The sequence below is a fragment of the Lates calcarifer genome, linkage group LG11 (genome assembly GCF_001640805.2).
Source record: "Lates calcarifer isolate ASB-BC8 linkage group LG11, TLL_Latcal_v3, whole genome shotgun sequence".
Taxonomy (NCBI): domain Eukaryota; kingdom Metazoa; phylum Chordata; class Actinopteri; family Centropomidae; genus Lates; species Lates calcarifer.
Genome location: NC_066843.1, coordinates 11,135,811 through 11,149,705, shown reverse-complemented (window position 1 = coordinate 11,149,705; position 13,895 = coordinate 11,135,811). Strand labels below are relative to the sequence as shown.

General features: G+C 41.1%; 1 protein-coding gene across 2 annotated transcripts in view; it reads left to right on the top strand.

Annotated features, from left to right (window-relative positions):
* prkcab (protein kinase C, alpha, b) overlaps positions 1–13,895 on the top strand; it is a 91,560-nt gene that overhangs the window by 27,277 nt on the left and 50,388 nt on the right. For both annotated transcript variants that reach the window (XM_018670836.1, XM_018670829.1), the window contains exon 3: positions 1,627–1,709. In XM_018670836.1, the coding sequence (XP_018526352.1) occupies positions 1,627–1,709 (83 nt within the window). The remainder of the gene's footprint in view (positions 1–1,626; positions 1,710–13,895) is intronic.

Sequence of the window (13,895 nt, the reverse complement as noted above, 5' to 3'; positions counted from 1 at the left end):
ACTCGTAATTTAATTCAGCGGGTATTTTCTGTGTTTTATGTTGTAGAATAAAACGAGGGAACTGGTAGTGCTAAAATGCTAACTTATTCCAAGGTTTTAGGACTCATATTCCTGCACCACTCTATAGATATTGAGATATTTCGGTCTGAACCAAAGAGGTAAACTGACCAACAGGCTAACAGCTAGTTGCAGCTAGCATGGCTGAAAATCCCCCACTGACCGGGTCCTAGAAATTCCTGCCATCTGCATTCACACCTGTGCACAGCACCCAGTCTGACTCTGTGTGTGTGTGTGTGTGTGTGTGTGTGTATGCTGTACATTATGAAAATGACAAATGGCACAGATGACAATTTTGGAGCATGGATAAATCACTGTGGGTTGTTATTTTGCTGAGCTTTTTATCCCCCTCCTCTCTCTGTCTCTCTCTCTCTCTTGTTTCCTCTTTATTACTCAAAGAAATGAATTTGTACTGTACGCTGCCACTGCTTCAGCACTACACCAGTGGCAAAGGAATATCCAACACTGACACACACACATTCACACACACACAGAGAAATGCTGTAGGAGTATTGGGCTGGATTAGGATTATGATGATGGGAACAATCATTATGTAGAAAGTACTGATGATGATACTAATGCACTATCTATCTGAATCTATCATCTATCTATCTGAAATAAATACAATTGGCTAAGCATAATGATACAGTGCAGCTATTTGAATGACAGTTGAACACCCTGCTGTTTCTTGGACTTCTCAGTCAACTCATTTCTCTTGTTTAACCAATGCCATGCCAATGCCAATGATTGTCTGGCAGCCGCGACTTGGCTGGCAGAATTAGAGACAAAAAAAAAAACAAAAAAAAAACACACAAATATGATGGTGGGAGAGCACAAAAGTGCACATGAACAAGCAGGCAGCTTGACAATGAGCGAGGCAGACAGATTGTGTGAGAATGAGAGAAGAAAGAATGAGGAATTTCAAATAATGGCAGGGAAAAATACAGTCGGATACACAGAGAGAGAGAAAGAGAGCGAGAGAGAGAGTCAGCTTGTGTTCTAGCTGTCGCAGATGTCCACACTTTCGCCTTCTCCCCTCCAAAATCTGCAGCAACCCAATGTAAATGCCAGAGCAGCAGCAACGGCGGCTGCGGCGTCAGGTGTCATGTCGGCCTGTGTCACGCCAAGTGACACTTTGGTAGAATCCCCGATTCAGCGGGAGACAATGATGCAAGCAGCATCAACCCCCACCCCCAGCAGATTGCAAAGAGCCATCGGCTGCAGAACCCAAGATCGCATAGTGACATTTTTTGCGTGGGTGTGAGTGTGGGTGCACACACGCATGTGAGTCTGTTTGTCTGAATGCATTTGTTTGCGTGTCCATACGGGAGAGGCTTGTCATACTCACTTTGAGGTTGATTGATGATCATTCACATGCACGTTCTCCATTTGTCAGAGAACTTGCATAAGACACTTGACAGAAGAAGGATATAACTCTCTCTGTGTGTGTCTGTCTTGTGTGTGCTGCTGGTTGCATATAAGAACAAAATGAGACAAACAGCTCAGTGTTTTGTCATAAATTGTTACTGTAAATCTCTCTTCTCTCTCTCTTCTTCTCTTTTCTCTTAGTGTGTTGTTTTGTGGTTCACAAACGCTGCCATGAGTTCGTTGGCTTCTCCTGTCCTGGAGCCGACAAGGGCCCCGACACAGACGTAAGTTAATACTTTATGCATGACCTCTCCATTCAGCTTTTTTTTTCTCTAAATCTTATTAGACTTATTAGACTTCTTATAAGAAGCAGTTTCAGTCTCACAGACTTTTTGACATGTGATAAGAAACAAGTTTTTATCAGGTGCAGAATCTGAGCTTTTTTTTTTTTCATCAATGTGAATACTATTCAAATGTCAAACTGAGACCAAAAAAAAAGCCAAAAAGGCTGAGCTAAAAGCAGAATTTCAATGTTTAGTGAAGGATGGATCATGGGATCTCAAATCTTCTCAACATGCGCTAATTAAGTTCAGCAGGAAACTAAAACTCTTCTGCCCTCACTATGTGTGTAGGTGCATAGATAGATGGTCTTCAAAGTAAAATGTTTCATTAATTTCAACATTAATTATTCAGCCGTGTTTAAATTTCATAATTAGATATTCAGTTTCTTATAAGATTCAAACCTTTAAGGCCATTACTTGCTTCGATGCAGGTGAAACTTCTGTGCTTTTTTTCAATTAGACTGGTCATACAGGCTGCATAGTAATTTAGTCTGGTTGCCCCATCAGTGTTTTTAAATTTGAATTTGCCGCAGACATTACACTTAAAAAGATTATAGGGTCTCTCTTGTTGGCTTCTCTCCTCTGTCTGCCATCTTTACAGACTTAATGCAGAGAAATCCATTTACACTGACCATTTAAAAACACTTTAAACACCATTTTATCAATAATATATTATGAGAGGGAGTGTTGCAATATATCACTGTATTGATTTTTCTGTAAAAGTCAACCATCTATCTGCAGTATTTGACACATAAAGCACCTCTGTATTGCTGTATCAGCAGCTGTTTGTGTCCACACATCAGGTGTGATAACATTGTCCCTCATTAGCCTCTTCTCTTTCCCCCAAACCTGTGTGATGCGGTCGGGGCAGGGTGGTGATGTTTTATCAGTGTTGGGGGTCTTGACCTCTGCAGTTTCCCTTCGGGGTATAGTATCTCTGGTCAGGGGCGCATGCATGACCCGCCCGCTGTAACAGTTGAACGTCACTCTCCTCTTCCCCTCCAGCCCTGGAATGGGATCTGTCCTTGGTTAGATAAGAGGTGGAGGTTAAGCACAGCCGCAGCTCGCACTGGTGTCTGTTCAGTCACATGCAACAAGCTCCAGCAAAGCAGCAAACCGACAACATGCTGTTTGTGGTGGTAGTTTTTGCATCTACCGCCGCACAAAAAGCCAATTAGACGCGGTATTCTCATGCTTAAGCTTCAACAGACTGAAAGACCTGCTAATGAATGCTCCCTTGCTAAACCAATTAAGACGCAGACGCACACCCACACCAATATCGTCTCATGTTTACACACGCAAGAACATGAAAATCTCTGCTTTTAAAGTCTCCATTGTCTGATACGCTTGATTAACTGAGATGACGATACTCTGCGCCTCTTCGCTGTGATTTCCTGGTTCTCCTCATTAAATAACATCAGAAGCCATTAAAGTGTTTTAAGTCAATGCAGTTTAGTGAAGCTTTTGTAGCATCCCAGGCAATCAAGGAGTGCACTTTTGTTTACGCCTGGTGTTTTATCAACTTTCACCAAAAGCGATTGCTCTGTGTTGGCTTCTCTTCATCTTGCCATCTTTTTAAAGACTCATTAGTCTTGTCTCTTGCCTTCCAAGAGCCATTGTTCATTTTCTTTATCACTCCTGGGGTACCTTATTGTTATTCATCCATGCTTCTCCTCAGCTCTATCTGTCTATCTTCCTGCCTAAGTATTTCTCTCTGTCTTTCTCTTCTTCTCTTTTTCTCTCTCCCTCTCTCTCTCTCTCTCTCTCTCTCTCTCACACACACACACACACACACATACATACACGCATTGCTGGCTTCAAGTGCCCATTGTGAATTTTGGTCTGCCTGTTTTTGTGCCCATTATCTACTGACTGGCTTTGGCACAGAGTGAATAGGGAGGTCCATTGGGGATGGACCTTTTTGAATTCCAAATGGTGATATGGGGCTAGTTCATACACAAACACCTCTTTTTTTTCCCTTTAATCTTGTAAGTTTTTCATACTTTTCTCAATAAAAACAGTTTCCATACAGTATAGCTAAGTTGAAAAATAGCACAACAAAGAGCCAACTTGTTTGCGATGCCATCACACACATCAGAATCATTTGTGTGCTTCCTGTTGATCAGATGTGCACTAACTATACCATACGTGCATTACAGTTATGTTGATTGATTGCAGTGTCATTATATTGCCTCAGAGCTTTGAAATTAGCACTGAGAAGCTAAAAGGCAAGTAGTTTTAAAGGATAAGGCTGCTCTAAGGTTACTCTATTTTTGTTGTTCTCAAGAAAATCCTATTCATATCTCAATGAATCCAAATGACTCATCTGAGACACATAAAGACACATAACAAACCTCCTTCATGACTTTCCACCAATTAGAGAAGATAAGGATTTGTGGAATGTTTTAACCCAAAAACAACACGTGAAGAGTGCTAATGATCTAACAATGTTTCTAAAAAATGACGAGATGAGTTAGAGATCATTTAGTCAACACATGCATTGTAGGAGTTCTGAAATGGTTCTGCAGCTAAAGCACACACGTTAACTGAACTTTCTCACTGTGTAATAAAGTTGAAGATAATCAGGACTCACCCACTTTATTGAAGAAACTGGCTCAGTTTGTCGCCACAATTAAAATGTTTTAAGTGCTGATAATTTAAGTTTTCACAACTTGCATCCTTTATTTGTGCCAGAGAATAGCTGGCATTTACAGTGTACCATGTCTACAAATGTTACACAAACAAGAGTAATAAAGAAAATTTCCAAAAAAATTAGCTAGGCCCATAAAATAAAGTGTTGCTAAAACAACTGTTAGTCGCAGCTCTAGGCATGAGGCATGGGTTTGTTAAAATAAGCCCTTAATAATAAATTACGTTCTGTTTTGAACCATCTGCCAGTATACCCTTGTGGACAATAGGGGATGGTACATCAACAACAAAAAGAAACTGTATTTTAGACCCAGCTACACGGTGTAGTGTTGATGATTTATTGATATGGCTTTGAATTTAGAGCTAACAACCTATCGGGGGCTCAGATTTTGATCTCTGCTTATGAGTAAAACTTGTTTCTGTTTTCTGTCCAGCCTCAGAGTGAGTGACTCACCAGCACCTATCCATCCATCCTTCCCTCCCTCCCTCTCACCATCACTCCATCTACACTCCTCCATCTCTGCCCCTCAGCTTCTGAATCAGTGTGGTGTCATGACTCTCTGAATCTGGCTTGAGGCTTGGAGAGACACACACACACACATCCACACACATTGTCACTTTCTCTCTCACACACAAACACACCCTCTGCCCCTTTGCACTGTGGGTTGAGAGTGACCCTTGTGCCAGCCTCAGTGCGTGAATGGCGTCATCTGTCCGGCAGATGCTTTGATCCACTCACAGAGCGACATGGAGGAGAGGGGGAGATGTTCGCATTAGCATTTGAGTGAAAAGTGCTCTCTCTCTCTCCCTCCCTCCTCTCTTTCTGTTTCTCATTCAACACATTGTTAGGCGTAGGTGGTAAATAGTGCGGTATTATCAGTCAAGGATCACTCTGGAACCAGTGAATGAAGGTGACTCATCCATAGAGAAACAATATGGGTTTCACAAACAAGTTTATATGAGCATAATGGGTCGAGATCTTTCACCAGATCAAGTCCCTTTAAAATCATCATCTTCTTTTTTTTTTCTTTTTGGTGATGCTACTTTATTTCAGTGACAGATTTGGCCGGTGTGACTTGAGAGATTATGCTTTACATGGGTATGTTGCTGTTACTCTCCTTGGCAAATCCTCTTTCCAACCATCTGTCTTTTGCCCTGTTCATTAACAACACTGCTGCCGAGCGTTTGCATGTGTTTCATGTATTTTAGATTTATTATTTTTTTTATCTGGTTCCATGTGTTTGATTTATCACGTGTCTTTGCTCAACTGGACTTCTGCCATTTTTTGCATATTTTGGGGATTTAGAAAATGGTGTGTGGAGGACATTTATGTATAATGTTGAAAATTTCTGTTTCAAGACTCAGTAAAGACAAGTCTCTTCAGTAAAGACTCATTGACCCATTCATCCCACGTATACTTGTCAGAGCAGGTGAAAACAGCAACAAACATGCTTGGGAAAAGGTTTAATGGTCAACACCAGTGATTGGAATCATATGAAAAGTGCTGCTACTAACACTTATTTTCATTATCACTTAATCTGCTGATTATTTTCTTGATGTCTTAAAAACATTTGTTTTGTTCACCAAAACTCTACGTAAAACAGATTTTGAATGTTATCTAGGGACATCATGTAATAAAACAATAAAATAGTAATAAAAGCAATTAAAAAACAATCATGTATTTGATTGACCAGCCAATATTAAGTGCACTGACATATTATGCACATTCTATGTAATTGAATCTGTCCCAAAGGCTGGACTATGTGCATTAGTTTGTGGTGTGGAAAATAAGATTGAAATTGGAGGTGAAATTGGAAAAAACCACCTGTGACACAATTACGCTGTGACTCTTCCTGTGAACACGACAGCTCGGGATCTTCACAAGGTAGAAACTTCATACTTACACAGGGGGAGGCTGCACTTCACGGTTGGCACCTTAAACCCCCTAGGCCACCAGGGCACCCCAGGACACTTTAAGAACAACTTATCTCCAGCTGAACATCTTGTTTTTGCTGAGTTTTGGTGGTTAAACGTCTTACCCTGCTGCGGTGACATATAAGTGTACTCCAGGTTGTGGTCAGTACACAGTGACATCACAGATGGGTGTGGTCGGAGGTGCAACAGAACAGGTGAAACGCTGCTTTTCAGTCTGGTATTAATTCAGTTGCTGGATTGTATGTAGCTCACTTCCTCCATTTATACTGCCCTGACATAACTTATCTATATAAACTAGTACAGACACCCTCTACCCCTCTGTATCTCATTACAGCAGTCATCAGCGCTCAGGCCTGTTGACACTCTGACTGCTGAAACCTACACTGTTGGCTTAATTGGTATGACGAGCAGAGTGAGAGGCATCATTAGCCACTGTTTCCTGTGAGAATGAGAATATCACGAGGAACGAAAGAGAGGAAAGTAAACAGTGACTTGCATGAAAAAGATTATTCAGTGGCTACATTGTTTATCTTTAGACTGAGAATACAAAGGTTTATTTCTTAGATAGGACAATTTACGCTGTAGTTTTTATGTTGTACTTCCTGGCACCAATGGCTTAGGTTATTTTGCTGCATTTAATCCTGACTAATGCTGCTTAATATTTCCCCCACTGCTTTTTCTTAGACACCTTTACACTAAACATATAAAATTTGAGGACACGATTATGTGAACACATACAATCACAGTGTGCTTGATTCCCCAGAGGAGCTCATATTGTTGATGTTCCACTTATTTGTGCAGAAAAAAAACAAGATGGCTTGCTGGTTTATTGCCTGGTGCCAGTATACCTGTCAGCTGTCATCTGCCTACTGTCAACCTGCATAGAAAGAGAGAGTCAGAGCATCACAATGAGTCACATGAAAAGAGTCGAGTTCCTGCATGTTTCTGCATCACTTTGACATGTTGACAGGTGGTGAGCTGAAACATGGCAAAAATCCCTTGTTCCTTCCTTCTCATCGTCCTGTTGTTGGCAGCTGTGACAGCTGAATGCATCTTTGCTTTTTTTTTTACCTTCCAAGGTTGCAGCCTCTGTCCTGATGCAGTTACTGGGCATCAGTGCAGTTTGGTCACTTACAATTTAAGAAGAGTTTTTGTGTTGTCCATCCTTTGCTTGACTAAAAGACTTCCCTTCACTTTCAAACTCAGTTCCTCTACTTAGATGTCAGTGATTTCCTCCTGCACAAATGTCATGGATTCAGCAAAGTGCCTTGGTGCCATCGGCCGTGCCAGGTTAGTGTACAGTAGCCTACATTTCGGTTGCATCTTGCACCATCAGCCTGCCAGTCTTGAGCCATTACCCTCTCAGCGGCTGAGCTCCAACCTGCAGCAACAGCTGGGAGAGCTAGCGTGGTAACACGGCTGCTACAGTGGCTTACACAATGTCAAATCTCCCCACATGTTAATGCTGAAGTGCACAGAGAGCAGATTACAGCTTAGAGAGTCAAGCCTTGCTCCTCAGTGCGTCAACACACAGTGTAAATGAAGAGCAGCCAGAGATGACCAAGTAACTGTACAATGCCGTATGTAAGCGAGAGAGGTCAGCTTAAAAGACGAACACTTGTTTGTGTGTCATTAACCCAGAGGAACAGATCGGATCTTCAGATTGCAGACATTATGATTATGTAATATCACTGCACCGAGGGGCTGTGGACATGAGGCTGCTCTTCAGTCAGAAATCACAATCTGTCTGACTGTTAAGCAACATTACTTCAGGCTGACCAGATGTCCCAGACTGACACAGCCTCTGGTAATTTCACACAGATTGCTCTCAGTGAGAGGAAAGATGTGCAAATACTCCTTTTTTTTGTACTTTACTACTATTGGATTTACTGCTGCTATGAAGAAGAGAATGTTATTTAGTCACCAAGTGTCACTGTCAGGCTCAGAGCAGATCTGTTTCCACTTTCTCGACAGTGTTCTAGTATTTGCTACGTTACTAATGAGTTTTCTACAAATCCAGTAACAATGGAGTTTAAAAACATGTCATTAACACTGCATCTTATATTCATCAGGAATTTACTTGGAAACAAAATCTCAATGGCTTCTTCTTGACTGTGGCAACAATTACACTTCATCTGTATAGTGCTTTAGACAGAAGCATCCACCTATTTAATTAATGCAAATGCAATAAATTAAAACATTATTGATAAAAATATATCTTCAGCTCGAGTACACTTTTAAACCTGCTGTAGTGCACATATTAAACTTAATGAACAATCTTGCTAATTATTTGTTCATCAGTATGCCTGAAATAACAATAAATATTTAACAAAGCATTGCTTCAGATTTTAATCTAACTAATTTTTAGAATATTAAAGTAATGTATATTGTATTGAATTTAGATGTTTTGCTGCCAAAACTGTCACAATTCATTTAATATTTACGCATTTTTATTTTCATTATCCCATCACAGACAAACACAAAAATATAATTACATTATTTATTGATTCTCATGTTTTCAGTGTCATATTTGGCAGATTTGACTTAATCCAGACCAAAGTCAAGCAATTTAATCATTATGAATAACTTTGTTTGGTCATTAGGATTAAACAGATTTAAACAGTGTTGTACAAACTTGTGAAGTCTCTCATATCCTTAACATATGATGCAATATGGAGTGCATGAAAACCCATACTTTAATTATCAGAAATCAATAAGCCTGAAAGTCTCAGATGTCTGAACAGATGGAAAATATGAGCGATGACATAAGCTGTTGATTTAATTACAGATATCAAATTGCAATCTGCAGATATTGGTCCCATGCCTGGTTACGTAAGCCACTGTGTTAGTTAGTTAGTTAGTTAATGAATTTTGGTGGCTTGCTGGGGACACACTGTTATACACCTGCTGCCCCCAAGACAGGAAACAGTGAAGACTCTCAGTGGTAAAGTGGTTCTTTACTGCGACATCAGGATATTAAACAACAGAAAATGTATAGTAGATTTTTTTTTATTCTGCCTCATTTTTTGTGTGAGAATTTCACATAAACAGGAGAGTACTATGCCATCTTACACATATATAATTACCCAGAAAACAAGTTGAACTCATCTTCTATGGTAAATACATGTTGTTATTGTTATCCCTGCCATGTTTACACCTCTTCCTGTGCTTGAGAGCGAGTGCATGGAGATATAAGACACTCTGTGTCAGACGATCTCTTTTTAGTGTTGTTGATAGGGTGTGCAAATGAAAACATCACACATTGCCTAAATGCAGCACGTCTAAATGCTGGAGTGTGAAGAACACTGTTTGCATGACTGTCCCCCAGGCTGTGCTGCAGAGAGGGGAAACACTCTGTTGGCTCTCGCTCACAGTCTGCTTCTCCTCGCCTCAGGTCTCTCTGCCCTTATTATCTGTCACCCGGCTCTGCTTGTGTCTGAAAATGGCCACCTTACCAAAACAGGCTCAGTGGGGCATCTGTACTGTAGCACAGCCACCAGCTGACTTGTGCAAATGCCTGCCTCTGTTACAGCAGCGCAGGCCCTGCACAGCAGTGGGTGGGGCACAGTTTAAAAGGTCTGAGCCAGTGGGCCCGTAAACCAGCGATTTGCCTGTCACAGCTGGCATCTTGTTGTGTACACTGGCCGATAACACTCACCTCAGACTGGATTTGCTGGAAGACCTGCAACTAACAACATTTTTCATTATTAAGCAATCTGTCTTTTTTTCTTTTTTTCGAATAATCAGTGAGTCTACATACTGTCAGAAAGTAGTAAAAAAAATGCAGCATCATAATTACCCAGAGCCAAAGGTAAATTCTAATTACAAAATTGCTTGTTTTGTCTGACCAATCGCTCCAAAGATATTCAAGTTCAGATTTGTTCAACTTTGACCTGAGCTGTATTGACATTTGTGGGCGCAGCAAATAACTGTTGACCACCTCCAACTGAAAGACGAATGAAAAACTAATTAGCCTAGTTGTGTTGACTGTACAATAACTGATTGGCCTCATATCAAGATATTTTCTTGGCAACATACAGTATTGACATGCAGAATCAGCTTCCAGTTTTGTCACAAAAGCACAGTTTGAGTCTCTGAAATGTAGCGATCTACTGCTAGCAACACTGGCACTGTTGCTAAGACAGCACCTTTTGGTACCATGCCACACCTTCAGAGGGGTAAATGATGCAGACAAATGCAGAACACATTTTTCCACTGTAATGTGAATATGTCTTTACTCACCACACAGATGACCTTTCATTTTGATGACTGAATTTCAAGTTTGAAAAAAATGTTCATGGGAATTTGTCTTGTCCAGTTAGTTATGTTGGTGATGACAGCTGTTGGACGCCGTGCCTTGCTCACCACTAGTACAGCAGATGTACAATCAGATTCCATTTTATTATCTACACCTAGCTGAAATTAATACATTCTTATACAGCAATCCTTCAATATATCTTCCTTTGTGAAGGTTATAATGTTCAGTTTTTGTTAAAACTTTTTCAGAGAAGTAGTGATTCAGTTCATTTTTGGAGGCTGCAGTTTGTGTTACTGTTGAATTATAATTGTGTCTGTTACTTTGTCAACACCATTTACATCAATGAGGGTAGGTGGGTAGGTGAGGTAGTTGTATTAGACTGCATTAGCTTTAGCTAGGTGTATCTAATAAGAGCATGTTATCATTGCAGATTTTCAAATGCAGTATTTCCCTATACTCCTACACATGAGATGAGTTTGATTACTTAAGTCGCACTGTTACTTCAAAGCAAACTTTTGTTTTCTCTGTACCAACATACTTAACTTCAGCTAGATAAAAGAGGAAATATGGCCCTAACAGCTGCATAAAACAACACCAACTGTCTCCTGCACCTCCCTCTGTGTGCTTTCCCGAAGAAAACATGTTTAATAGAGTGATTATGTAATACCACTGTGCGTGTGTGTTTGTGCCTTCATATGTATGTTTGGGCGTTCTCCGCAGCACGTGTGATGAGTGGATCTTCCTTTTTTGCTTTATTAACAGCGCGCCTCATTAATCTCCACTCGTAAGCCGACAATGACAGAAGCCTTCTGCCTAAATAAACCCTGAAGACCTGGAGAGGAAAGGCAGCACGGGTGGAGGAAATGGGTATGAAGCAATTAAGAAGATGGAGAAGAGTTACTAGAGAATTCCAGCATAACACTTGGGTCAGACTGCTCCAGTGGTAATAAAGTTAAAGAACTATGAAAAATTAGGAGCGATGCAGAAAGGGACATAAAGCCGCGGGGTCATTTTAGCCCGCACAGCCAGTATGTTACACATGGGACGCTTGATTTCAAATCTTGTTTAGGTGAGTCAAGAAAGAACTAATGGAGAAACAGCTCCTCAGCACAGCTGGCACTCTTATTAGCATCACAGTTTTTTCACCCTAGTGTGACCAGCGCATTATGTTGTGGAGGGTAATTAAGGCTCGATCATCTCGAAGATAAACAGATAGTATTTGTGTGCAGATAGAGCCATTCATCTCACTTATCAACATGCCCCACATGCCAATTACGTCTGACTTCCTCGTGAAATGTTAATTAATGGGAGTAGGTCATGCGTGGATGAGAATTCATTTTCTCCTTTCAGTAAGGGGAAATCGAAGTGTGCCGAAACATGCTCGCTCTGACATTTTCAGAGGGGGAAGAAGTCTGGCTACAAAATAAGGGCTTGCAGAAAAAGAGAGAGAAATTTGTGGATGGGAAAAGACAAGGAGAACAAGTATAAAGAGTGTGAAAGAGGGAAATTGAGACATCAAGCCAGGGGCAGGTTGGGAATATGAGGTGTGGGCACTGAGCTCCTTTCAAAGTTTTATTAAATTAAGGGGAATTTAGTGAATCTTCTCTCAGGGAAAAGAACAGAGAGCTGCTGCATCTGAGGTCCTGGTCTTTTAAAGAGGCATGAAAAGTGGGAGGAGGAGTGGATAATGAGGACAAAAAAGAAGGGAGAAGGTGGGCAGAGGAGAAGAAATTTTTGGGTATAGGGACTTTAGATATTGTGAACTAGGAACCAGCACATTGAGATTGAGCAAAAACTGGAAAATGAGAGAGGAGAAGGGGGAAAAATCTACAGCATTGTCACTTCCCCTCGCATGAACCCACAGGAAGGAAAAGTAGATCAAAAAAGGAAGTTTGGGAGCTGGAGGGCTTTCTGCCTTCAAGGAAGATGGAGGGGAAAATTGGGGGAAGATGCATCAGATGCAGAGAGAAGAGGAGAAGAATGTTGATTTGTAGTATGTTGTGCATGCATGTCAAAAGGCCAGTCCCTGCTGGGCTGTGATGAACAAGAGGAGGAGCGGTAATCAGGGCACAATGAAGATGCAGCACAATGAGCTTAGCCTGAGAGGAGCATGAGGAGAGAGTGGCCAGTAAGTGGCCTTGAAATCAACACACATGCACTGACTCCCTGACAGTTACTGTAAAGACAGTATGATGATGACGTGTCAATACAGTGCCTGATCACACTTGTGTTCATGTACACGTGTGAGTTGCACTGTGGTTGCCAGTGTTGGTGTGTTCGCCAAGTCCTGCTTGTGTGTTTACCTCCTGCTGGGCCGTATGGTGTGTGTGTGTGTGTGTCAGTTTGTGTGTATGTGGGCGACCTGTCCCTCTCTTTGCCAGTTGCATCTGCTCTCTCTCTTTCCTCGCCTTTTTAGGAGAATTTGGACCTTCAGAACATTTTTTGGTCCTCTCTGAGAGAAGACAACAAAGACACTTCTTCATTGTCATCGAACATCTATTCATATCAAAACTGATTTTATTCGACATTGGATTGCCCATTGTAACTAATTTTTACAGTGTGGAACTGGGCATTAATGACCACAAATCACTATGGAGGTAAGGTTATCTGCCAGTACCAAGTGCCAATCTGACATCTCTGCAACAAAACAAAAAAGAAATATTCATATACAGAAATATACAGAAATACATGACCATCATCAGTGTAAATGACAAAACACACTTCCTTGATTTTTGCAGTTTCTGGAAAGACATCCTCATCCACCTCTCTGCCTTGCTCACCTGTGACTTTAAGTACTGTATTTTCTGGTTTGAGAACCTTCAACAATCAACACTTCATTAGCAAAATTACATAACACTTGTAATCTCATTGGAAAGTGTCAGCCAAAAGTATTATTACTTCCCCTTTAATTACCTACAAAACAAGTTTAATTTACCTGTGCTAATGAAATCTGAGAAGCTGACTTCTTCCAGTTCCATATATTTCTTTATATTGGGTCATCAGTTGGTATATTTCTGGTTGAGGGGAAGATGGAGTGGGAGATTGACAGGCAGACTTGTGCAGCATTGGCAGCAATCTGCATGCTGTTCTGGCTTCTGATTTTCTCGTAGATCCATGTGCCAACCATCACCTACAGTATAACCACGGGCTTTTGGGTAGAGACAGAGAGAGGGAGATTGAGGATCGTAGGGTGTCTGTGCTCACCCTTAGGGAGTGGGTGCAGAGCTTAAATGAGACAGTTGAGGGTCTGATTTTGATGTATGCCTCCCTGTGGAGGTATTCTGGGC